The 24,802-nt window shown below is 40.8% G+C and overlaps 7 protein-coding genes across 10 annotated transcripts; 5 read left to right on the top strand and 2 right to left on the bottom strand.

Moving 5' to 3' along the window:
• Window positions 1–1,178: 1,178 nt before the first annotated feature.
• Window positions 1,179–11,997, top strand: LOC117572267 (longitudinals lacking protein, isoforms N/O/W/X/Y). Of its 4 annotated transcripts, none has more exons than XM_052004293.1 (7): window positions 1,179–1,282; window positions 2,399–3,078; window positions 3,148–3,823; window positions 3,915–4,183; window positions 4,266–4,374; window positions 9,687–10,822; window positions 10,883–11,997. In XM_052004293.1, exons 2-7 carry the CDS (start codon window positions 2,908–2,910, stop codon window positions 11,249–11,251), a joined length of 2,730 nt encoding a protein of 909 aa, XP_051860253.1. In that variant the 5' UTR covers window positions 1,179–1,282; window positions 2,399–2,907; the 3' UTR covers window positions 11,252–11,997. The 4 variants fall into 4 exon arrangements, 3 of the variants coding, with proteins under 3 accessions (XP_051860253.1, XP_034110861.1, XP_034110859.1); XR_007954826.1 differs by lacking the exons at window positions 9,687–10,822; window positions 10,883–11,997 and adding exons at window positions 5,948–7,955; window positions 8,048–8,972 and having other exon boundaries at window positions 1,180–1,282; XM_034254968.2 differs by having other exon boundaries at window positions 1,187–1,282; window positions 2,404–3,078.
• On the top strand, window positions 7,111–8,972 carry LOC127565514 (uncharacterized). The gene has a single exon (XM_052004299.1). It carries the CDS (start codon window positions 7,111–7,113, stop codon window positions 7,477–7,479), a length of 369 nt encoding a protein of 122 aa, XP_051860259.1. The 3' UTR covers window positions 7,480–8,972.
• Window positions 11,998–12,900: 903 nt separating the features above from the next.
• Window positions 12,901–14,067, bottom strand: LOC117572269 (NADH dehydrogenase [ubiquinone] iron-sulfur protein 3, mitochondrial). The gene is made up of 3 exons (XM_034254972.2): window positions 13,897–14,067; window positions 13,766–13,837; window positions 12,901–13,701 (listed from the first exon to the last, which is right to left on the bottom strand). Exons 1-3 carry the CDS (start codon window positions 13,958–13,960, stop codon window positions 13,046–13,048), a joined length of 792 nt encoding a protein of 263 aa, XP_034110863.1. The 5' UTR covers window positions 13,961–14,067; the 3' UTR covers window positions 12,901–13,045.
• Window positions 14,068–14,324: 257 nt separating this feature from the next.
• LOC117572268 (modifier of mdg4) lies at window positions 14,325–16,588 on the top strand. The gene is made up of 2 exons (XM_034254971.2): window positions 14,325–14,543; window positions 14,633–16,588. Exons 1-2 carry the CDS (start codon window positions 14,541–14,543, stop codon window positions 16,292–16,294), a joined length of 1,665 nt encoding a protein of 554 aa, XP_034110862.1. The 5' UTR covers window positions 14,325–14,540; the 3' UTR covers window positions 16,295–16,588.
• Window positions 16,589–16,811: 223 nt separating this feature from the next.
• Window positions 16,812–18,613, top strand: LOC117570209 (protein-cysteine N-palmitoyltransferase Rasp). Its single transcript, XM_034251699.2, has one exon. The coding sequence runs from the start codon at window positions 16,819–16,821 to the stop codon at window positions 18,322–18,324; it is 1,506 nt and encodes a 501-aa protein (XP_034107590.1). The 5' UTR covers window positions 16,812–16,818; the 3' UTR covers window positions 18,325–18,613.
• Window positions 18,614–18,623: 10 nt separating this feature from the next.
• On the bottom strand, window positions 18,624–21,213 carry LOC117570210 (zinc finger and BTB domain-containing protein 24). The gene has a single exon (XM_034251700.2). The coding sequence runs from the start codon at window positions 20,058–20,060 to the stop codon at window positions 18,624–18,626; it is 1,437 nt and encodes a 478-aa protein (XP_034107591.1). The 5' UTR covers window positions 20,061–21,213.
• LOC117567861 (LITAF domain-containing protein) lies at window positions 20,515–24,241 on the top strand. The gene is made up of 3 exons (XM_034248123.2): window positions 20,515–20,621; window positions 22,899–23,221; window positions 23,304–24,241. The coding sequence occupies exons 2-3, from the start codon at window positions 22,929–22,931 to the stop codon at window positions 23,407–23,409; spliced, it is 399 nt and encodes a 132-aa protein (XP_034104014.1). The 5' UTR covers window positions 20,515–20,621; window positions 22,899–22,928; the 3' UTR covers window positions 23,410–24,241.
• The last annotated feature ends 561 nt before the right edge of the window (window positions 24,242–24,802 follow it).

Below are 24,802 nucleotides of genomic sequence, written 5' to 3'. Positions count from 1 at the left end.
TTTTTCATTATTATAACTTTTATGATTTTTTTTCCTTAAGTTTGCCATAATAGTGAAAAGTCGTTAAAACTAGGGTGAAACCAAAAACAACCTTTTTTTAATATTAAACGCAAATTTAAAATAAAAATTGGTATGCACTTTTATTAACATACCATCAATTAACTTGTTAAAAAAAAATTGGGCGAATCCGCAATCATATAATGAAACCACAGGCCCTGAAAGTTAAAAATTCGCAACCCTTAAAAGTGCGGCTTTTTTTGTGGCGCTGACGGGATTTTATATACCAACCATTCATTCTTTCAAATTTTAAAATCTAAAAGATCTAAATATAAAAAAATTAAAAAAAACGTGCCAATATTAATATATTTTGTAAATTAATTTAGTCCTTTTATCTAAAAAATAAAAAGGCATTCTTACAGCGGTCCGAATTTGACTATAAGTAACATATGTATCTACATGGTATTTCTCAGTATTTTATATTATATATTGCGCTGCTTAAGATTCCATTAAATTAATAAATAGTTTGTTTACGGTATAAAAATAAATGTGATTTTCACATTTTTTCATTTTCTAAAATTTTCCCGATTTTTACATTTTTTCATTTTCCAAAATTTTCCCGATTTTTACATATTTTCATTTTTCAAAATTTTTCGGATTTTTAAATTTTTTTATTTTCCAAAATTTTCCCGATTTTTACATTTTTTTTCATTTCCCAAAATTTTTCGGATTTTCACTTTTTTTAATTTTTCAAAATTTTCCCGATTTTTAAATTTTTTTCATTTTCCAAAATTTTCCCCTTTGTTTTGGGTCATAGCGAGCAGCTTTTTTCTGTGAGCAGTAATATGATTTCATTATTCCAAACAGGTTTTTACTGTGAGCAGTGGTTTATATAAATTTTTTCCAAAAATCCAATTGGAACAGTGGTGTCATTTCCGCTTTTTTCTAGCGATGAATTTGATCTAGCCTGAAAATAGGCTAAACTGGCAACACTTATTAATGAACCACATTACTGCTCACAGAAAAAAGCTGCTCGCTATGACACAAAAAAAGGTATATTTGTTTTAGAACATTTATTATTATAGCGTATCATATTTAATTAAAGCAGTATTTTTTAATCATTATTTTTCCAGAAAATACGTTTTTTTTAATAGCATAAATCGAACTATCAATTCATTTACACTGAACCAGTTCACTCTGACACGCACCGTTCAAATGAACTTATTCTGAACGAAACGTCACAGTCGCAGTAAAAAAGAAGAAGAAAAAAGAAGAAAGAAAAAACGTAAGAATTCCATAATTATTAATTTTTGTGCGGAAATAATAAAGCAATTTAATACAAAATGTGTAAATATCGAAGCACGAGAGTGCAACGCATTCGCATGATATGAAATTCACTGCGTACGTTTCGATTTTAATAGTTTTTGCAAACGAATAATTTTCTTACAAGCGCGCCATTTTGTTTTTGGACTTTCTACTTCTCGCCGTGTTTTCTTTTGTGCAAAATACTAAAAAATCGCCTCCCCAGACTCACGAGAACGTAAAATTATTGTGCATCGCAACCAAATTAATGGATGAACGCGTTAGTTTTAGATATTTACAATACTGTCACTGAAAGTTAGTTGGTGTGTAAAACATAAGAAAAACGCGCGACATATGTAAATATATATGTAGATGCGTGTGTGTGTATGTGTATATACACACACATTTATCTAAATAAAGGCTGCTGAAAATGTCAATACGATGAATAAACGAAGTATAGGCAGCGACAGCGATTAGCACGACGTCGTCGGTCGTGGCCGTGGTCGTGCCTGCGGTAGAAAGGCAGAGGGTCAGAGACGCGCTAATTACGTCATAACAATCAAAGAAAATTCAAGGTCTCGCTAGCAGCGCACATCAGACACATTCTCATGTGCCTATCTATGTATTAGATTTCGTTACGTTTTCTATTAAAAATAAAACCAAGCCAAACACCAACAACTAAAAAAAAAAATTAAACAGTACACAGACTCCACTCTGTTCAATTTTCGTGTATATGGAATAAGTTTGTTTACGTATGTGTGTGTGTGTGTGCGTGAGTGCTATTCGCGACTGTATAATTACATACATACGTACATATACACATTCGTGCATATTTTGCTGGTGTTTTTATTGTTGTATGTAAGCAAGCAGCCAGAGCGAGCGCGCCGCGGCGCAGCCTGTGATACAGAAAGCAAGAGCGAAAGAGTGCGCGCATAGACCAAAAAAAGAAAAAAAAAATACGAGATTCAATGCGACACTAAATAAACATGGAAAAAATACCTACAAAAATTCTTATCAACAAACAAAAATAATAAAATATAAAATAAACGAAATGGCTAATTTATTCCCTTCTCTCACTCCTAACTCACTCTCATTTCAGAACAGTGTACATAAGATGCGTGCATCTGTGTATACATATGTATAAGAAGAGCGCGGCATAGAAACCGCCGCCAAACGCAAAGAAATTCATTCATACATACGTACATATAAGTGTATGTATGTATGCTACACACACATACAGACACGCGCGCAACGACGAACAACAACATCAGCACTTGAAGGCGCCCCGAAAATAATATTGTACGTAAATTTTAATTAAAGCAAGCAAAAAGAAACAAACAACAGAACAGCAAACAGCAAAAGGAAAAAACAAAAATCAATAGGCGATAAAAAAAAAAAAAAATAGTGTTATCAGCGTGTTTTCGTCATTTCGCTTTGAAATTGGAATTTGTTGTTGTCGTCTCGCTATTCAATATTGTTGTTGCTGACATCTCTCGCTGATATTTCAACACAAATTTGTTGTTGCTGCCGCGAGCCCAAAGTGCGCGGCAGCGGCAACGACATCGGTTCGTTTACGTTGCGTAGACGCCGCTGACGCGGACGCTGACAATGTCTGTGCAGCAATTCTGTCTGCGCTGGAACAATCACCAGCCGAACTTCATATCCGTCTGCTCGTCGCTGTTGCACAATGGAACGCTGGTGGATGTCACGCTCGCCGCGGAGGGTCGTCAACTGCAGGCCCACAAAATCGTGCTCTCCGCGTGCAGCTCGTACTTTCAGGTGAGTAATGGAGAATATAATTTATAGTTATATAGCATCTCTAAATGGCTTATTTAATCACCTTGGCAGGCGTTGTTCACCACAAATCCGTGCCAGCATCCGATTGTCATACTGAAGGACGTACAGTACGATGATCTCAAGACGATGGTGGATTTTATGTACTACGGCGAGGTGAATGTGTCGCAGGAACAGCTGCCGCACATCCTCAAAACGGCCGAGATGCTCAAGATCAAAGGGCTGGCCGAAATGCCCACAGATCCGGCAAACCTCACCAAATCGGACAGCAAGTCATCCAGCGAAGCCACTGAGCTGCTGGGCCAAACTGGCGCCAATGTTGCCGCTAACACCAGTACTGCGGCCTCCAGTTTGGGTGCAGCCAGTGCCAGCAGCAGCGCAGGTGATTCGCTCTGGAGCAGCAGTGAGGCACAACAATTCCAGCAGCATCATCAACAGCAGCTACAACAACAACTGCAGCAGCAGCAGCAACAACAGGCCCAACAACAGCAGCAACAACAACAACAGCAGCAGCAACAGCACCAACAACAACAGCAGCAGCAACAACAACAGCAGCAACAGCAACATCATCACCACCATCATCATCACCAGGCACAGCAGCAGCAGCAGAGCAGTCAAGCTCAGGGTTCGCAGACGCATCATCATCAGCTGAGGCGAACGCCATCCCCTCTAAGTGCTGGCACCTCGCCGGCCACGCGACGCAAACGCTTGCGCAAATCCTCGAATAACGGTGAGTGCGACTTGGGTAAAGCATCGTCGCACCTACAAATTTGAATCATTCTCAAAGACACCGTTTTAATTTACATATTTCATAATTTTAGGCTCTGGAGAACGCAACAACTCGGAGGATCAGCATAGCAGCTCGCTGGATGCAGCTGGTGCTGGCAGTGCAGCCGGCCTCAGTTTGGCGCAAATGAGTCAAATGTCCTTTGCCGCTGGCGGTGCTGGCAGCTCGGCAGCATTGGGCAGCCTCTCGGGACATGCGTTGCATGGCAGCAAGCTGATCAAGGAGTCGACGAGCACTGAACTGGAGCAACAGCCTCAGGATTCTGATCTGGATGACGCACACGGACACATACATATGCAAATTGTAATGAAATTGGTCACGTTACACCGTCCACATTAATTGCCTCGCATTGTACTAAAGTTTGTCATTTTCATTAATTATACAGAAACCCGAAGTGGATATTGGTAGTGTGAATCAATCGATGCCGCTGGATATATCGGGCGCGACAACACCATCGGAACACGACGCCCCCAATTCGCAATCGTCGCATTCGGGTGAGTCAAACAGAACACAACCCAAAAAGCTACCTAAGCTGCTAGCAACCTGCAAAGCTTCCATAACGAGCTGAGGCTGCATAACCACAGTGAACGCTTAATAAACGAATCGCACACAAATCGCATTGCATCAACGCTTTTAAGCACGCATCATCCATTAAATAAATACAGTATATATCGATTTATATCAACAAAATTTGTATTGCGATAGTTGCTCATTTAAATTATTCATTTTTGGTCAACTCAAAATATCAATGTATTCTAAAGTTTCTTGTATTTACGCAACAATTTTCCTATACAGATCTTGGAAATTCAGTTAAAGCAATTTGTCTTCGCCAATAATTTTTTCACATATGGTTGCCCAATATAGATTTGTAGCAAAAATCGAAATACTGTAAATTATGTGCTAAATTAACCACCAAATGCGATTAATTATTGTGAATAATTGTGTGATTCATTTGTTAATTGCGCCTAGCTTGTAATGAAGCTGCAGCTTGTTTATGCAAATGCTAACAATGTTCAATATACAAATCAAATCAAATCATTCGTCAGATCATGGTTCATTGAGGGATTGCAATACTCTGCTATTGGCATCTGGGGTTGTCATCCATTGGATTTAAATCGAGTTGGACCCGAGTTCGTTTTGTGTTAATTGTTGACATAATTTAATTATTCTTTGGCTATCATTATCATTATTTTCATTGTTAAAAACTTGATTTACGCAATTATTTGCTACTCCTACTCTCGTTTCTCTGCTATCGCATAATTCGCATTCATATGTCATGTATTTTCATTGGAAACACAAACACTCACATACATAAACCCACCAAAAACAAATACATACAACAAATTTAAAAGTGACGATCCAAAAAGCGCTTGGAGAAATGAATGCTAAAGCTAAATATGAAACATAAGCATAAAGACTACCAATTATCGAATAAGTGTGCGCCTAATTAAAACTACCAAAAATATAAAAAAGTAAGAAAACGATAATTGTTATATGAAATGATAATGCAAATGAATGTACATATATGTATATATGTTTAACTATTGTGTATACTATTCAAAAATGAAATCCTACCTGAACTTGGGAATGGGAGAGAGCTAGCACAGAGTCCAAAAACTAAATAAGTGTATTTTGCTGAATTGAATTATAGTTTTTTTTCTTGTTTTCTTTATTTGTTGAATTTGATTACTAAACTCAACTCTTATTTTGATATTCTTCTTTCGATTACATTTGGTTTTGTTTTTGTTAAGTTGTGAGCATAATTTTTGTAGAGCGGTTTCCAAATGATAATGATTTAGCATTAGCAATCTTTCTACTACTCCTCGATACTCGATACCAAATACCATTTCTACTACTATGTAAACTATACAACTCTATTACCCCCATTTTGTCCAACGGTTTTTTGCAATCCAATCTCAGAGATCTTGGCCGGCCCCAGTTAATTGAGAGTAAATTCATAGAGTCAAATAAAATTCAAATTCAATACCCTCCCGTTGCCGCAGCCGCCGTACAAAAAGACAACAAAAACCCAATCTTACGCTGTCTCTCTCTCTCTCCCCTTCCCAGGTCTGCAATGGACAGTTGTTGATTCAAACTATTCGCGCTTCTCGATGCCCGCCTGCCAGTCCAACTTGATTGGGAACGGCAACGGTGGCAATCCAAATAGCGGCGCGAATAACAGTGCCGGCGTCGGCAACGCGGCCAACGATCAACGGCAGCAGCAGCAACAACAACACGAAGCCCAGCAGCAGGCCACGCAACAGCAGCAGCAGCAACAACAGCATCTGCAGCAGCTGCACTACCAGCAACAGCAGCAGCAGCAACAACAGCAGGGCGCCACAGCTGGTCAAGCGTACTCCTCGCAAATAATAACTGTGAACAATCTGGTCAGCGGCTATGCAACGGCAGCGCAAAACTTGTCGCCCACATCGCCCAACGAGTCCAATATGGTGCAGTCCGTGTACAGTCAAGGGCCGACGCCCACACAGTCGCCGGTGCATTCGGGTGTGGGTGGCGGTGGCGGTGGCAGCAGCGCAGGTGGTAGTGCAGGCGGAGCTGGTGGCGGCAGCGGCGGTGGCAATAGCAGCAGTGGCAACGGTGGCGGTGGTCAAGTGCCTAAGCGAAAGCGTTCAGTCAATCCACAAGGTGATGAAAATTTCATACGCGCCTTGGAGGCGGTACGCACGGGCGGCATTGGATTCTGCAAGGCGGCGCGTCTGTATGGCGTCAATAATCGAACGTTGTGGCTGGAGTACAAGAAGCGCGGTTATCCGGTGTCGAGGCCCAGCATTAAAGCGCGAGTTGTCAAGCAGGAACCAAATCTATCGCCGTCGCCAACACCATCCACGAATCCAGGCGATGATACGACCAACGAAACGTATGATCACCTTACAGCAGCGGCCGTTGCAGCGGCTCAAACAGCAGCACTCAATATGCAGATACCTCCGCAGACGGAGACACCGACGCCATCGCTGATGTGTACGCCACATCACGCGGGTGCAACGGCAGCTGGCACAGCCGGTACCGCCAATCCCATCGGTGTGATGAGCTTGTTTGACCCGCGGTACATGGATTCGCCGACAATGCCGCGACAGCGTTATATCGATGCGACGGGCGCCGGCACGGCAGCTGCGGCGTCGGGTGCGGGAACGATCAATGTGAATCCGGCCGCTGCAATGAATCTACAGAGTATTAACTTCAACTCGATATAGAATACGATAACAAGTCACATGGGCGTAGTTGCCGCAGCCGCAGCGGCGGGTGTAATGCCGCTCCAGATGGACCAGCTAAGCAGTGGCGCCATCAGCAGCGGTGGCGGCGGCGAGTCTGCACACGGGCCAGGGCCAGCCACGTTGTTGCAGGCAGCCGCCGTAATGGCTGCAAGCAGCGAGCAGCAAGATCAACAAATGAGCATATCAGCCGTGCCCGTTTCGGTCTCAGCAATGGGCACTGCGCACAGCGCAGCGGCTACTGCGTTTCTTTTTAATAATTTCGTAACGGTGGCAACGCCACAACCGCCGCCGCAGCCAGCAATGGTGGCCAACACGTTGCCGCCGCTGGTCAACACGGGCCTGCAGCAATACTTGGATAAGTCCTAAAATGTTTAGGTGCGGCGCGGTGCAAACTCGATACAGGTATTAGAGCAAAACGGCAGCTATTAGTGAACTTACCACCGGAATCGGATTGGGATCGGAATCAGGATTGAGGGAGTGTGACTATCGTATATATATATATATAGAAATGAATGAATATGCCAATCATCCAGGCAGACAGACAGGCAGGCAAGCAAGAAACCCAATCCCTCAAGCAAAGTTAAGCAGATGTGCCGGCAACACATGTAATAAAATAGAACTTAATTCCTTAAGAACTACATGTTTCGAGCCGAAAATTATTATTACGATTGTTAACTAAGGCATCGGTAGTACATGTATAATGTAATCACAATTTGTATTTGTACATAAATTTATACAATTTTATTAGTGTTCAAATCAGACAAGAAAAGAAAAACAAAATTGAGTAAATGATTTCTGATGATGTAGCGTCGATAACGATCGCGGGATATCGACTTTAGCTAGTATGTATATACAACAATTAAATATTAATTATAATTACTTAAAAACGACGGCCTAATTATTTGCAAATATCCTATGTACTATATATATATAGAAATATATATATGTTCAAGGTGTATGTAACTTCCTTTTATATAAACCGGCACTCGTGTTACAAATGCAAACCAATATTATTACGTACATTACATCTCGATCAGAACATACAGAAACATATATCGATTTATGTGTACAGTTAGGCAAAGGCCGCCAATTCAGATTTAGTTGAAAATTAATGTTTGTATCTAGCTGGAAGGGAATGGAGGAAGAGAATGCGTTAAGATCCATAAACTTACCATAAATAAATCGAACAGAACAGAACCACATCAAGAAAGTTAACTTAAGCAAAAACTCAATAATGTATGATATCAATGTGAATGTACCAATTATATTTTAAATATGTGTGTGTATTTGTAAATGTACGATTTTCGTTTATTTATCTTTTTGATTTTGGGAAGGAACTCTAAAGAGCCAAAGCAAAATGCAACGATTCAGCCTGGCACTATCTAAAATCTATTTAAATTCAAGATTTATTTAATTCAATGAATCTTTTCGAGTGCAATTTAATAACACACATACCAGACATATCTTGAGGGGATGCTTAAATTGAAATTTTGTTGCTTCATTTTGTGATTTGATTTCCAATTGAAATAGGACTAAATGTGGGCAAGCCATATACGCAATATACAAAACTAAGAAGATAACTCGTAACCACCCAAAATCCTAAATGGAGACTGCAGAAAGTAAATGTAACGTAAAGGCAACAAAAAAAAACGAAACGATTAAGAATAGTGTGTTTTTAATATACATTCAAAACATATAGTATATATACATGCAGATAATAATATACATTATATTATATATTATTATGTGTGCAAAAAATTAGAGAACTTTTTATATATATTGTCACAAGGCATACTAACAAGAAACAAAAATAAGAAAATTAAAAAAAAAAAATAAATAAAAAAGAAAACGAAGCGTGATTTGTTAGAAGTCATTGTAATTGTAAAACGTAAATGCATTTTAAATTCCTACATCTAGATGCAACATAAACAAATTACGAACTCATCAACAATAAAATGAAAAACAACAACGCGAAAACATAGTATAAACAATAAGTATGACTAACTCTGTTTCCTACGATTACAAAGTACCAATAACTATGGTAGTTGTGTGTGCGAATGTACGAATGCAAGAAGGCGTGAAAGTGAGAGAGAGAGTGTGTGAGTGTTTAGTTATAAATTTAATTATTTAAAATTACAATTAACGTACGATTAGTCAGCGGTAGTAAATGAATAATAAAAAACAAAAACCACATGAAACGACTGTAAAATAAGTTACGCAAAAATTGTATGATATAATTCTAATGTAACTAACGAACGAACCTTTTAGATTTTAGGCTTCGATGTGCAAGAAACGAATAAACTTTAAAAAGAACTACATTAATTTTAGCATTTATTTTTAATCCTTGTCTTAATCGTAGATTTTTTTTTTTTTCTTTTTTATTCATTTAAAACATTTTTCTCATATTCATCATGTTTTTTTAAGGCCTTAAAGCATAGTGGCAACATTACAATTATAATTATATTTCAGAGCATTTAAAAAGCATAATTTAATTAGAAACAATTTAGTTTATGGTGCCTACTATTGCCAATCTTACTTTTTGTATCAAAACTAATTGTTTTTATTGCTTACAGAGCCCAGCCCAGCGCATGCCACTCACTCGCATCCCACGCTCGCCATTAGCCACACCCAGAGTCAGAGCCAAAGCAGTGGCAGCGGCAGCGGCAGCTTCGAGCGCACGCCAAGCGAGACGGAGACGGTCACGGATCTGCAGACGTCGCAGTCATCGCAGGGTGTGATGGGCTCGAAGCGGAATCGCGTGCTCACTCGGCAGCCGCGTGTCAAGCGGGACAGCGATAGTATGTCGTCTAACAATCAAATATCTCCGGATACGGCGGCCACCACACTTGACTTTGATCCGTTCAATGCTGCAGGCACTACGACGGCCACTGCCAGGGATTATTCGACGCATCATCACCATCATCAGGCGGCTCATCATCATCAGCCACAGCAGCAACACCACCATCATCATCATCTGTTGACGGTGCCGTCGCGCATCGAACGCCATGCCTCGGAACCAGCACCGGGCATCGCATCGGGTAGTCCGCATCTGCTGAGCGTGCCCACAAGCACACCCTATCTTATCAAGCAGCATTCGGATCCGTTGCTACCGCGTCAGCACTCGTTGCATGCCACCGGCTCGGCGGGCATAACGGGCAGCAATCCGTTTGCACCATTGCATCGACAGTACTCGCATCCGTTGTCTGGCACAAATGCTGGCTATGTGCCGCCAGCGGCATTGCATCATCCACATCATATCTCGTTGCCCGAGTCAATTTATGCCTCTGGCTCGCCGCCGCCAGCGGGCTCATCGCAGTACCTAGTCCCCACCCGTGTGGTGACATCAAGTGAGACCGCCGCCACGCCCACCAACTCGAGTGGCACGCCCGTCTCGGTGGTCACTTCGCCAACGGCCGGACTCAACAGCAGCAGCAGTCGCCAGGCATTCTCGCCCACGTACGGCGGCAGCTCGGAGCCGACTCCCATTCCGGAACGACGCTCGCCGCACTCACCTCTGACGAACGTGATCGAGCGGAGCAGCAGTGCCAAGGTAGAGAACAAGTTGCGCAGCTCCAAGTCAACCGGCTCCAGCATTCATTTGCATCCGGGGTCAACGACGACGTCGGCAACGACGAGCGGTTCATTTGAGCATTTGCCCACGCTGCGCGTAAAGAACGAGGAACTGCAGCGTTCAGTGTCGTCGCCACAGGTAAACGACGACTATTCCCATCAATACCAGCAATATACATATCATATATCTTTATTGTAGACACATCGGGAAATCATTACGTTGGAGAATCCACGTTCTAGTCATTGTCCCGTCATACGGCCGGGTCCGGCGCTTGGCTGCAACTTCTGTTGGAACACCATCGATGGACATAATCGCATTTTGCGCCGCAAAACGAAATTTCACTGTCCAGAGTGTCAAACGAATTTATGCATTGTCCCCTGCTTCCAGGAGTATCACGAGCGGCTCAACAATGAAGCAGCCGCTGCCACCGCCGCCGCCAACAGCAGCAGTAACAATGAGAATCCTCAACAGTTGCAAGCTGCACCTGCTGGAGGCGATGGCAACTCGTATGCACCGGCTGGGGGAACTGGGTCTGGTCGGGTTTATACAAAAACCGAATCGATATAAGCCCTTAGTGCCATTGGCTTAATTTTGAACACACTCTCACACACACATATACATACATACACATTTTTGTATTTGTGACAGGACGAACCATGCCCTTTCACCCCCCAAACAAAAAAGAAAGAAATTATGAATGATGGGCATTTGTCGAATTTGTTGTTTGTCGCCAGGAGAAGATGTGTGTGTGCGCGCTGCATGACATTTCATGGCATTCACAGCACACTGCTTCATCCTGCATCGAAATTTTTAATTGTCACAGTCCCACTGTACTCTGTCTCATGCACGCCAAGTGCTGACAAGTACACGGACTGTTCATGCGCTTTTTCCAAAGTGCAGCAAAATTTGTTTTTGTAGCTGCGCCACAAATAAACTGGGCGCAGTGTTGTAAAGTACGCACATTCACATACAATATGTATGTATTTGTGCGTAGGTGGGAACACTTTTTAAAGTAATCACAGCCGAGCTCTAATTGTAAATTTTATTGTTGCATATGAATTGTATATGCATACATATATATTTGTATATTCTTGTACAAATTGAAAATATTAAAAAGAAAATTAAATGAAAGTAAAACGTGAAATAAAGCGTAAACTATTGAAGCTCGAATGAACAGTCTAGGTATTCAAAATAAAAAATCGTATACATGCATACAAAACACACACATACACACCTTACACTACATACTTAAGTAACTTAACTTCCCGCCAAAAAAAAACATTAAAAAACGAGAAACAACTTGAATTGAGAAAGCGTATCCAACGCTGCGCAGGCGCACGATTTTTTGAATAGGATAAAAAAATAACCTGGTAAACTAACAAACTTTTGTGTTAAATAAATGTTTCGCATATAATGCACATACATACATACATATATGTATATGCATCAAGAATGTGCGCATGTGTGAATGTCAAATATGTGTTGATAAGTGAAGTAATTTGTAAATCGCGAACCGAATTATTTTGAATAAAATTTTGGCAATGCAATGTTTTTAAAACAGGCGCAACTAACCGAACCGAAATACAAGCAAACTTAACGTAGTACTTCTCTTCTTAACTGATCTGTTAAGCATTAAACTTCATTATTGTGTAGGGCAAGACTATTACATACATACATATATCAAGAGTACAAAGTGAATGAAAGTAATGGAAGTTTGGAGACACATAAATAAACTGAATGCCAAGTGAATCAACGTAAAACTAAACAAAATATAGTAAACCATTTTATTGATCTTAGTTTTAGGAAGCGATTGTGAAACTACTATCTATGTAACAAAATTGAATAATCTTGTTTAATACGACAACAGTGCACGCTTTTCAACTAATACTATAAAAGAATAGTTTACATTTGGCATTAATTTAAAAAAAATAATCGTTCAACAGATTTCACTGTTTAGAGCGTGCACTGTATTTATGTTTTGTGCGACGTGGGAACAGTTTACACATACTGTTCCCATTCACGAAAATCTATGCAGCTCATGAGATATATGTACTTATTAAGGCAATCACTCATGATGTTATACATAAAAAAAATTAAAAATGAAATTTAATTGGCGATTTTCAGATCGCAATTGCATATTTTATAGAACTTGACTTTGTCTATTTTCTTACTGGAACCTGAAGTTCAACTGCTAATTCAAAACAAACAAAAAAAAATAAAAGAAAGAGTTGCAACTTTATGTGGCGTGTCGTTATCAATAAATCACTGTTTTTAATTTTACAAGTTCTACATATCGTTTTTATTGATACCATTCTTTTTATCTAGTAACGCAATCTCTCACCATTCTATACGTAGAAGATTTTACTTCTTAGCTGCTGGAGCCTCGACGGCCTCAGCTGGGGGATTTGCATTACGGAAATTCGGAAACTGTTCCCATGGGGCCGCCAAATCAAACTTGCGGAACTCCTGAGCCAACTCCAAAGGTTCGCAGACAACGCGTTTCTTCTCATCATCATAGCGCAGCTCCACATAACCCGACAACGGGAAGTCGCGACGCTGTGGATGTCCCTCGAAGCCGTAATCGGTCAGAATGCGACGCAGATCCGGATGATTGGCGAAGAACACACCGTACATATCCCAAATCTCACGCTCATACCAGTTGGCAGCCTTGTGGACCTCACAGGCCGAGTCCAAAGGCGTCAGCTCATCTGTGTAGGTCTTGACACGAATGCGTGAGTTGTAGCGCAACGACAACAAATTGTAGATAACCTCGAAGCGGTATTTACGGCAGGGCACATCCATGCCAGCAATATCGATCAGGTTGGTAAACTGTGCCTGATGGTGATCCTTAAGGAACTGCAGCACCGGCACAATGCCCTCGGGTGCTATGAGCACTTCCAATTCATCACCAGCGGTCAATTGCACTTTCTGCACATACTTGGGCAGGCACTCGGCCACATAGCGACCAAAGTCAGAAAGATGGCTGCGAGCTACTGCATCTGGTTTGCGCACCGTTGCTGCACAAACAAAAAAAGTTATTAGGCCATATTGCAGAGTATATTCCTGTTTAGCTATACTTACGTTTCTCGGGTGCCTTAGCATCGACGGGCGCAGTGCTCGCCAAACGCAGAGCAGCTGTTCCAGCGGGTGCCACTGCATTAAAGAAAGAATAGTTCAGTAATTTGAAGTAATTGTCAGTATTGTTTATTTACCATGCCGGGCCGTCAAAGCGACCGTGGCAATTCTGGCACTCAGATTCCTAATTAATGCGGCCATACGCTCGATTTGTTGAAATATTTGAGTGCAAATCCAATAATCTGCACAATATTTTTATGTAATAACAAAAACGTCAAGCTGCCAGTGTTGGACAATTTTTTGAGTTTAGTGAACTAGATCTTGCCGTTGACAATAATAATAAATAATTTTTGAATAATACTAAAAACAATTGGCAAACATTTATTTAATTTATCTACGTATTGTAATTAACATAAGTTGGAATTTTCAAACTGATTTTAATCACAAACATAACATGAACTTGTCTTGTTCCGCAGTTCATGTTCCACTGTTGAACTGCAAACATACAGAGTTGCCATTACTGGTAATGCTAAATAATTGTTGACATCTTTGCGGTAGTGGGAAAAATAAATTCAGGACAGCATTTATGAATTGTATTTATTGATTTATTTTTATTGTGATTTGGATTCAGTCATTTAAATAAGTCGAACTGCCTCTTAAAAATATTTTTTTGCTACAGTGGCAACACTGCGTGCTCTCCATTTTCGCGTTTCGCGTTTCGCTGCGTGCCCTGGAATAGAATAGAATCAGATTTGTGGAAAATAAAACACAACAAACGAAAATGGTAATGGATTTTGGATTTTGGAACAAGCGCCAAACACAAACAAAACAAAACAACAAACCAACAATTTGATTTATTTTCGCTTCTTGCAGAATCATCTCAAGTGGATGGGTCACTCGTCCACAATTATGGATATACAGCGTGTTCTGCTTAACCAGCAGAGCAACAATCAACAATGTGAAGTCCTTCTGGTAGCCAAAGATGGCATTAGTGTGCGCGCTCATCTCTTCGTGCTCAGCACATGCAGTGATCTCATGCGCAATCTACTAGTTGACTTGCCTGTCGGTCAGGAGGCCACCGTCATTCTGCCTGACATACGCGGTGAGCTACTTGAGAGCATGCTGTCGTTTATCTACATGGGCGAGACGAGTTTGCCTTCAGCGCTGCTCACCGAATTCCTGGAGGCCATTAACCTACTGGGCATTAAATCTGCCATCAGCTTTGAAACGAATCCCACAGCAATAAGCACGGCAAGTGTCGTGAGTGGTGCAATGGCTTTGGAGGCTGCCAAGTCCATAAGTGGCTTACATATTGCCAATACTACACTGATGCAGGAAGAGGACGAGGAGGAGGAAGAGGTTGCCAATGTAGTGGTGGGCAAAATGGAAGTGAGCAACAATGTGCTGAATGATCCACAGCAGCAACAGCAGCAGAGTCAACAACAGCATCAGCAGCAGGATGGCGCCAGATCGCTTGAGTTTCTCGATGTCTACAGTGACCAGCCGAAAATAACATATTCCATTGAGCACATGGGTGGCACATCGAGCGGCAATCAATACATTCTAACCGAGAATACGGGCACATTTACCATCACACAATCAGCATCGTCGGTGACTAAGTTGGCTGGAGCCACAACTGTTGTAGATGCTGTGACCGGCGATGAGTTGGCTGTTGATGATGCCGAGGCTGATGTTGATGATGGTGAGCACGATGAGAGTGAGTCGCATCTGATCGAAGAGCATTATGTGCCCTCGGCTGGTCCTTTGATCGAAATGAGTGGGGATGCTGATGTAGAAATGAATGAGGATGCTATGCATGAGGAGGATGTGGGTGACGTGGAGGATGAGGAGGAAGATGAAGAAATAATGGATGTTAAGCCACGTAAATCGCAGTTGGACTTGAAACTGGTCAAGACCCGAGTGCAGCAACGTCCGCAGCCAGCTGCAAAGGCATCCAAAAAAACAATGACCAAACAACATCAACAGTTTGCAGCACTTAAAAAGGAAATCAAGGACGATATCAACGATGCACTTGAACTTGCAGCAGTTGCGGTACTCCATGAGGGTCTTAGTCTGCAGAAGGCTGCGGATCGTTTCGACATATCGAAGACAGTGTTGTGGCGTCGTGTGCGCTCCAATCCCGCCTACATGCGTATTAAGAAAGAGAAGCCATCGCTATCAGAGGCATATGAACGTCTCAAGAATGGTGATTCACTGAAGAGTATCAGCCAAGATCTGCGGATTCCTATGTCCACGTTACATCGTCACAAGGTGCGACTTGCGGCCCAAGGTCGTCTGCCCGAGTTTGTGGCTTGTCGCAGACGTGACAGCACGCCAAAGGACGAGCTACGAGAAAAGCTGGCCAAAGCGGTGCATGCCTGCATCAATGGTGGCATGTCACAGAATCATGCGGCGAATCTCTTCGAAATACCCAAGAGTACACTCTGGCGTCACTTGCAACGCCGCGTCACAGAGGCTGAACGTAAGGTCAAGGAGGAGCAGGAGGAAGACGATGAGGAGGATATTTTAAGTTAAGATATTACTACGTAGATTTTATGTACACATTTATTACATAGTTCTCATCTTAAGCTAATTATATTCTATGCATATAGTAGCAGTGTTAATCCATCATTTAGTATTAAGTTTCATTATTTTTTAAAATAATGTTGACAAATTACAATTAGAATTTATGTTTTTTTTCCTATTTGACTGGGTTTTCAATGTTCCGAAAGACGAAGAATTTATTGTAAATAATACTGTCCTATCCTGTTTAGGCTTGCCCCTAAATCTTTAGCTATACTATTCGAGCTAGATTTGACCTTCTGATTAAAAATTGAAATAATTCGAGAGTCTTTTAATTCTGAAACCTCAAAACTGAATGTTGAAGTAAGAAAATTTTCAGATGTATTTAAAACTTTATTCCTTAACGAGCAGCAGCATTAAAATTTAAATAATATTTAAAAACCAACGATTTGTCTTCACTTGTGATGTAGCAGCCCTGGTAGTCATGTCTCACGCCGGTAGCTCTATCGATAGGCAGCATAGTTATCGATACCACAATGACTGCCGGTTTGTTGAGCAGGTTCGAAAAAGTGCTTTATTTTTTTGTTTACATCGTCTACATTGTTATTGGATTATATAAAATCTATGTGTTACGTGATCGCATCGTGAGCTCCTCCCAATCCCAGTATAATTTCGTCAAAGGCTGGTCATTGCTGCAGCGCAGCAACAACGAGGTACGATTGCGAGATGCCAGCAACGATGAATTGGAGAATTTCGGTGATTTTATTGTCGTCTTTTGGCCATTCTACCTGTTGCATGCAATCGTGAGTTCCGTCTCCCGTTGGCGGTGGCCACATCTGCAACGACATGGCTACATTGCAGTCAGCAGCTTGGCACTGACTCTCAAACTGCACTGGTCCTCCCAGCTCATGTTTGTGGCGCTGCTGCTTAGCTATTTCCTAACAGCGCAGCGCCGCTCCAAGCGATTTACATGGTTGCTGTCGGCAATTTGGCTGGGTATCATCAATGTGGCCAAAAACAATCAATGGTGGCTGGATCAAGTGGGTTATGCAGAGTACGTGATGCTGATTGTGACTCTCTCCTGGAGTGTGTTGCGTGGGTGCAGTTACTCGCTATCTAGACGTCGGCAGCCGGATGATATTGTTGATTACTTAAGCTATGCCATGTACTTTCCCTGCCTCACCTATGGACCGTTCATTAGCTATGAGCGCTTTAAGCGTGTGACAGCTGTTCCAGCTCAATCGTCTGCTCAGCAATGGAAGCGCTTTCTAGTGGCCCTGTTGCGCGTGGGCTTCTGGTGGCTTCTAATGCAATGTGCCCTACACTACCTCTACATACACTATTTGGCACGCGATGTGCGCGTGGTGGCCATGATGGATTCGGTGTTCTGGCAACATGCAGCCGGCTACTTTATGGGACAGTTCTTCTTCCTGTACTATGTAGTCACCTATGGACTCGGCATTGCCTTTGCGGAACACGACGGTATCGCAGCACCGCAACGTCCACGTTGTATTGGCCGCATACACTTCTACTCGGACATGTGGAAGTATTTCGACGAGGGACTCTATGAGTTTCTCTTCCAGCACATTTATGCGGAACTGTGTGGACGAGATGCATCTATAGGCGCCAAGTTTGGGGCCACAGCTTTGACTTTTGGCTTTGTATTCATTTGGCATGGCTGCTACACTTATGTGCTCATATGGAGCATACTCAACTTTCTCTGTCTGGCGGCGGAGAAGTGTTTCAGAGCCTTCATCGCCATGCCCGCATATCAACGCTGGTCACTTGAGCACTTTGGCGAAGGTGGCGCCCAACGTGTGTATGCCTTGCTGGCTACACAGCTCTTTATACCGGCTGCGTTCTCCAATGTGTACTTCATTGGTGGTCAGGAGATTGGAGATGTGCTGATGCGCGGCGCCTATTTGAGTGGCGTTGGCAACTATGTGGCCTTGTGCTTCTGCAGCTACTGCTTCTTCCAGTGCTCTGAGATGTTGCTCAGCGGGACAAGCAACAGGAGACTCAAACAATCTGATAGACTGTAAAGCTGCAGCTTAACTACTTGTATATACTTAACAATCAGGGACCGAAATGATATTTTCATTATCTTTGAAGAAGAAATCCTAATCTTTGTAATTAATAATGATAAATTGAATGATTTTGGTGTAAAACATTTTATTATACTAAGAATGTAATTTTCTAACCGGAAAAGTCATTATTTCGGTGAACACTTAAACTATTCGGGTTTATTCGCCTTAGTCATACAATCTTTTTGTATATTTAACTATACAGTATTGAAGTCAACGATTTATTAAATATGTATAATAGCATAAAGTTTAATAATTTAATTACTACCGCCATCAGTCTCCTGCCAATCCAACCATCTAGTCTGGGTGCACGTCGATTGAAAGTTCTCCAAGAACTCGTCCAGCATCTCGTCGCAGGTCTGCGTGTGCTGTGTATTGTACAAACCATCGGAGCAATGTGTCTGTGTCTGGATGTGCGACAAGCCGAGCTCCTCGAACAGTTCATCACAGGTCTGGGTGTGCATGTGTGCCGAGGTTTGCAGACCAAAAATTTGATCTTGCTCCGGGTAAGCACCATAATTTCCATTTGCTGCATTCGTGTTGTGCTCTTCCTCTTCCGGCTCCAGATCCAGTTCTGTCATAGTGCCTTGATGATGGCGATTATCGAGCGTTTGGGTTTGTATATTGCGCAGCTCCTCGAACAATTCATCACAGGTCTGGGTATGCATGTGTGCCGATGTCTGCAGACCAAAGATATGATCTTGCTCCGGGTAAGCACCATAATTTCCATTTGCTGCATTCGTGTTGTGCTCTTCCTCCTCCGGCTCCAGATCCAGTTCTGTCATAGTGCCCTGATGATGACGATTATCGAGTGTCTGGGTTTGTATATTGCGTAGCAGTGGCGCCAGCACCTCATTGTGCATATCGAGTGTGTCCAGATCGACGTCGTCGGTTTGCGTTTCCATGTCGCGTAACAGACGCTCCACTTCCTCGTCCGTGAAACTGGGAATGGGCAGCTCGTTGGCGTTGTCAGGCGGCTCTACATGGGCATCTACATCTTCTAGCTGGACCACATGTTCGTCAGGAGCATTCACCGGCAGCTGTAGCACATAGGGAATCTCTATAGTGGGCAGGTAATAAAAGGATGATTGCAATAGTGGTGCAGCGGGTTGAATGATTTCCTCGCATTGCTCAGGCTTTATTGTAAATTTCGCTGCATCCTCTGTTTGCTTCTGTAATCTCTTCCATGCTTGCAGCGTGGGCAACGCAATTTTGGATGAGGAAACCTTTGAACTGGAGGATTCGTCGTTGTTTGGTGTCTCAAAGTGACTCTTGCGCCTCATATGGGTTTGCAGGCCCGCCTTGCTGCTATAGGTGAGTCCGCATATGGGACATGGATAGGACGAGCAGCACTGATGCTTCTCTAGATGACGCTCGAGCAGAAAAGTTTCATTGCATTCGTTGCATTTGAATTCCTTGAGCATGTGAATCTTTTGATAGTGTTGTCGTAGAAAACGTAAGTTCGTAAATCCCCGACTGCCTGGACGATCAGCGTTATAGATGCATTTCTCGGCTGGACAATGATAACTGGTTATTTCTGGGTGGTTGTTGCTTGTGGTGTTTAGTTTGTGACGTCGTCGGAGATGCAGTTGATAGTGACTTTGGTTGCCGAACACCTGATCGTTGCACAGTTCGCAGCGGTATTGGCGTTCTGGGAGCAACGCGGCTACATCTGGAGTAAATTTGTTGGACATAGGCGCGACAAAAACATTTCATCAATCCCAAAATAAACAAACGTAAGTGACTAGTGTGGCCGCCGGTTTAAAGTTAAAATATACCATGTCGACATTCTTAAATATACTGTTTACTTTTATAAATATAGTGTTTACTTTAATGCTTAAAATGTTTAAAAGAGAAAAATCTTATTTTTCTAAAGATTTGTGCTTAATAAGAAATTAAATTCCACGGTTTCTAATAATCAATCAGAAGCGTGATGCTGTGCAGCCCTTTTTTTAAATCTCAAATGAGATTGAAGGCATTGAAAATTATATTTTTATTGTTTCTCAATTATTTTTGACTCAAAATAAAAGTTTTTTTAACGAGGCGTTCGGTTTGTTTCATTGAACAAAAATATGTGTTTTTACCAAAACTTAAAAAGCTGTTTTGCGCCAATTGTAACAAGCTTGCCAATTTTAGGTCATTTTTATTTAAAATGGCGTTGTGCCACAAATAATAGGCGGTAACACTATTAATCAGTTAGCGTGTCGTCGCCTTGTTGTGGTGCGAAAGTTTTTGCCCAGTTTTATATTTTGAAGGTAAAGAATAACTTGCATTTGCGTAATTAAAAAAAAGTGTTAAATTAATTGTGAGCAAAGGCAAGGGATCTCTTTGTGAAGGGTGTGATTCCCAAACAACTACAACAAATTGCGTGTTTAATAATAATTAAAATGTATATACATATGTGCGCTCTTTAGTGTACGTATGTGTATGTGCGACAGTGACTACATCCAATATACATACATACATATACATATATAATTACATACATTTATATATAAACATTGTTCATCTTAATGAATAATGATATGTAGATATGTACCTCTGTATGTATAGTATTATCATATCCATCAGCTGGATATAGAAACAAGTTATGTACTGCAAAGAAATTTCGCCAGAAAACATTTTTGAATGTACATACATATATAGCGAAATTAAAGTGAGCGCTGAATTTTAAACGTAAATATTTGCATATATATACACATGTGTGTTATTGTACCAGTGTGTTGGCAGTATTAGATGGTAAATAATCACAAAATCCACGAAAAGGTGAAAAGCCTTCCAAAATGTATGATAACGAGTGTCAAAAATTCCCCAAAGCCGTCTGCAACAACGGAATATAATTAAATATACTCTGTACATTTCAGTTGCGGAATGTCAACATACAGAGACCATTATATACATACATATAAATGTTTGTATATAAATATATATTGATACGTGTGTGTGTGTATATTTATGTTAATTCATAACGTGCACTTGTCTTCGATTATAGCTTGACGTCATCTTCAAGACAGTCGCATTAACATCTGTTTGATACAAACGCGTTCAACCACTTTGGATGGTTGTTGGCGCTATTTCTTGGAATTGACATCAAAATAACAAGCAAAAATTTGCGAATAACATGCAAGGGCATAAAAAGTCCTTTTTAAATTAGTATTAGGTGTGGCAACACTTTCATCGGAGGATCAAGTGTAATATTGCAATTTTCTGAGGTGGGGCAACACTGTCATAACAGATGAATTACCTATGAATTTACTCATTGATAATAGTTGGGAACTCCCGCAACCAAAAGTATAATTACATTAATAACAATGAACTGATTTATGAATTTGTTTTTTTTTTTTCAAATAAACCATAATATTTTAACCTGGCAATGAATGGTCCACCTATGCCTATTTTAGTTTTTGCTCAATGACGTCACAGTTGTGAAATGAGAGCAAAATCCCATTCTATTTATTGTTGTACTATGCTCAAAGCGCGTACGTTTTTATCGTGTTTGTATCTTCAGGTATCTGAGCATCACAAATTTTCGTTCACTGTCTGTGCTGTCTGAGGTCGCCATTTGTTGCTTTTTTTTTATTTAATTAAGACACAACAGAATCAACAACAGCAGCTGCAACAACAATAAGTTCGAGTAACAAACACAAATTCAAAATCCAGCTCAATTTAACTCAATTTGTCGGCCGTTTTTGCACGGTGCCGCTAATTGTATTAACGTATTTTGCGAATCAAATCGGCTTTAGGGTTTAACATATAAATATATGTAGGTTTATTTACTGATTGCGCTCTGACGACTGTTGCAATACACTTAATATCGCCCACCGTTAAATAGGCAATGTTGTAAATGGCAATCGCCATGTTCTATCTTAGACCAAAACCTGTTCTGCATTTTACAACACTTCCGCTTGCAGTTCCTGTTTGGGTGGCGAAAGCCGTTGGCGGATACCAGGGCTACACTCTTATTTGAATTGTTTGCTGTCTTTATTAATTGCATTTAATGTAGCGCAAGTTGTTCTTGAATACTCGTGTTCGTATCTCAACAAACAAGCGCATAACTCGACTCTTTGACTAATTGATGTACGCCACAGACAATGTAAATACAAGTCCACTGACTGCGACGTCAATGTTTGCTTCAATTGCAATTGTCACATGATGACGCCAAGTGTAGTGAAGAGCAAAGTCGTAACGAGACTGAAATGACCTTAATTGCAATAACAATATTGATGTGAATTTAATGGGCTGCAGGGCTCAGGATATTAAGTTCTTGTGGTTCTTATGTACATACAGTGCGCATCGCGTAGAACTTAATGAATCTTGGCACACAAAGAGCGTGGCCTTGCTCTCTGTTGTTGTTTCTGATTCTGTTTCGGTATTCCGTAAAGCGTGCAAATAAATAAAATCGAGCAGCTTTCTCTTTCACGATGAATCATCTACAATGAAGGGGAGCTATTTTTAAAATTTGTTTGACTGCTACGTATTGAACACGAATTTTGTTTGGCAACTTTTAAGAGAATTTTATTTTATATCTGCAGCTCTTGACGCAACTGCATTTAAAGGACAATATGGACAAGTCTTCGGGCAGTGCGCCACCATTCACATACGTTCCACCGCCATCGGCACCACCATCTTATAATGAGGCTGTTGGAGGAGTAAAGCCGGTGGGATGGACCCACGTTATCACGCCAACTGCCGCCCCGACAACCGCAAACACAAATATATTGACGACCGTGGTTCCCATTGGCCGCTCACCGACACACATGATATGCCCTTCATGCCATGCGGAGATTGAAACATCGACACGCTCGGAACCGGGCATGATTGCCTATATATCTGGTTTTGTAATCGCATTGCTTGGGTAAGCATCTCGATTCGTTGCGAATCGATTCAACCACATTTGGTGGACACGTCGTCTTAACGAGAATCTTTGTTAATTACAGTTGCTGGATGGGTTGCTGCTTTATACCTTGTTGCATTGACGATTGCATGGACGTGCATCACACTTGCCCCAACTGCCGGGCGTATTTGGGACGTTATCGCCGATAAATAATTACACTGCTTCGCTTCGCACTTCTGCCACGTACATCGGAACGCCACGCACACACTGTGAGAAAGATATTTACACACCTACAAATGCGAACGGAGAATGATGAATGGGAATAAAGAGTAGAATTAAATTTAAGTGGTTGTTTTACCCTTTTTTTTATTTAATTTTGTAGTAATTTCTCTTGAACTCCAGATACCCCAAAAAAACGAAAAGGGAATTCAAGCGCTTCCCTCTAATCTTACGCTAATCTTTTGCTTATATGTATGCTCAAGCTCTGTGCACGTTACTGGTAACACAATTATAATTTATTGGTTTACCATTAATAAGTTCTTTAAATTGTCAGAGATATGTGTTAAGTACTTAACAATATGTTCATATTCAAAAATGTTTGAAACGTGCCTCTAATTTATGGGCAATGTATAGTAAATAAATGCAAAATATTCCGTACCAAAAAGAAATAATTGGCAGCTGAACTAAACAATTAATTTCACTTAATATGTAAATAATTATCCAATTGGTCCGACGTATTAAATTCAGATTAATATTGTAAATCCCGAGAAAAAAAACTGTCTTGAAATCTCACACATTGATCCCCGAATATTTGATAATAATAATTGTAATAAATATATTTATTTACCAACGACGGGAAATCGTAAGCACAATTTTGTAATTTTACGAAAAGACAGACAAAAAACAAATAAAAAGAAATATTTTTTAAATGCACCTGCAATGTCTTCAGCTAAAACGCATTATTGTATATGTATTGAGAGGATCCGTTATAACAATGTATGTCGTCTAATCTTTTGTAATAATAAAAAACGTAAAATAAAATGTAGAGCTTTTTACTCAAATGACCGACGACGGAAAGTGTTGGCGGAGAACTCAATTTAATAGTAACTGTTCAAAAAATAACATTTGATTGATGACAGCTTAATTCAACTGGAGGCACATGACCATGGTAATGAAGAAATTGTTAATTCCGTAACAATCTACTATGCAAATTCCATAAATGTATAGCAAATGAATACATTTCCAATTGTCGAAATAAATTGCAACAATTGACGCCTATAAATAAAAGACGGTTGTGTTCATGTTCTCTATTTATAAATTGTATTCTTTGTATAATTGTAGTTCGTTAGTTTCGCATAACATACTCTTATTAACACGTTCGCTCCCCACTTTCCATATCGGAGCTATCAATTTAATTCATTTATCATTATCATTTAACATTGTACGATACACCACGCACATACTATACTTATGTGTAAATAAACAATTAATACGTCACACACTGTTTTACTTTTTTTTTGTCTGCTTCTGTTTCGGTTTCGGTTTCTGTTTAAATTTCTTATGTCTGTTAACATTTCTCTTGTGGTGTATTTCTTTGTTTAA

Source organism: Drosophila albomicans, chromosome 3 (assembly GCF_009650485.2).
Source record: "Drosophila albomicans strain 15112-1751.03 chromosome 3, ASM965048v2, whole genome shotgun sequence".
Classification (NCBI taxonomy): domain Eukaryota; kingdom Metazoa; phylum Arthropoda; class Insecta; order Diptera; family Drosophilidae; genus Drosophila; species Drosophila albomicans.
This window is presented reverse-complemented; position numbering and strand designations above follow the sequence as displayed.

Excerpts from the sequence above, each read along its gene's own strand:
- LOC117572267 (XM_052004293.1), top strand. The coding sequence starts at position 2,908 with ATGTCTGTGCAGCAATTCTGTCTGCGCTGGAACAATCACCAGCCGAAC. Across the intron at positions 3,079-3,147 it reads CGTGCAGCTCGTACTTTCAG|GCGTTGTTCACCACAAATCC; the intron begins GTGAGTAATGGA and ends TCACCTTGGCAG. Across the intron at positions 3,824-3,914 it reads GCGCAAATCCTCGAATAACG|GCTCTGGAGAACGCAACAAC; the intron begins GTGAGTGCGACT and ends TCATAATTTTAG.
- LOC127565514 (XM_052004299.1), top strand. The coding sequence starts at position 7,111 with ATGGGCGTAGTTGCCGCAGCCGCAGCGGCGGGTGTAATGCCGCTCCAG.
- LOC117572269 (XM_034254972.2), bottom strand. The coding sequence starts at position 13,960 with ATGGCCGCATTAATTAGGAATCTGAGTGCCAGAATTGCCACGGTCGCT. Across the intron at positions 13,838-13,896 it reads CGCTTTGACGGCCCGGCATG|TGGCACCCGCTGGAACAGCT; the intron begins GTAAATAAACAA and ends TCTTTAATGCAG. Across the intron at positions 13,702-13,765 it reads TGCTAAGGCACCCGAGAAAC|CAACGGTGCGCAAACCAGAT; the intron begins GTAAGTATAGCT and ends TTGTTTGTGCAG.
- LOC117570209 (XM_034251699.2), top strand. The coding sequence starts at position 16,819 with ATGACTGCCGGTTTGTTGAGCAGGTTCGAAAAAGTGCTTTATTTTTTT.
- LOC117570210 (XM_034251700.2), bottom strand. The coding sequence starts at position 20,060 with ATGTCCAACAAATTTACTCCAGATGTAGCCGCGTTGCTCCCAGAACGC.
- LOC117567861 (XM_034248123.2), top strand. The coding sequence starts at position 22,929 with ATGGACAAGTCTTCGGGCAGTGCGCCACCATTCACATACGTTCCACCG. Across the intron at positions 23,222-23,303 it reads TTTGTAATCGCATTGCTTGG|TTGCTGGATGGGTTGCTGCT; the intron begins GTAAGCATCTCG and ends TGTTAATTACAG.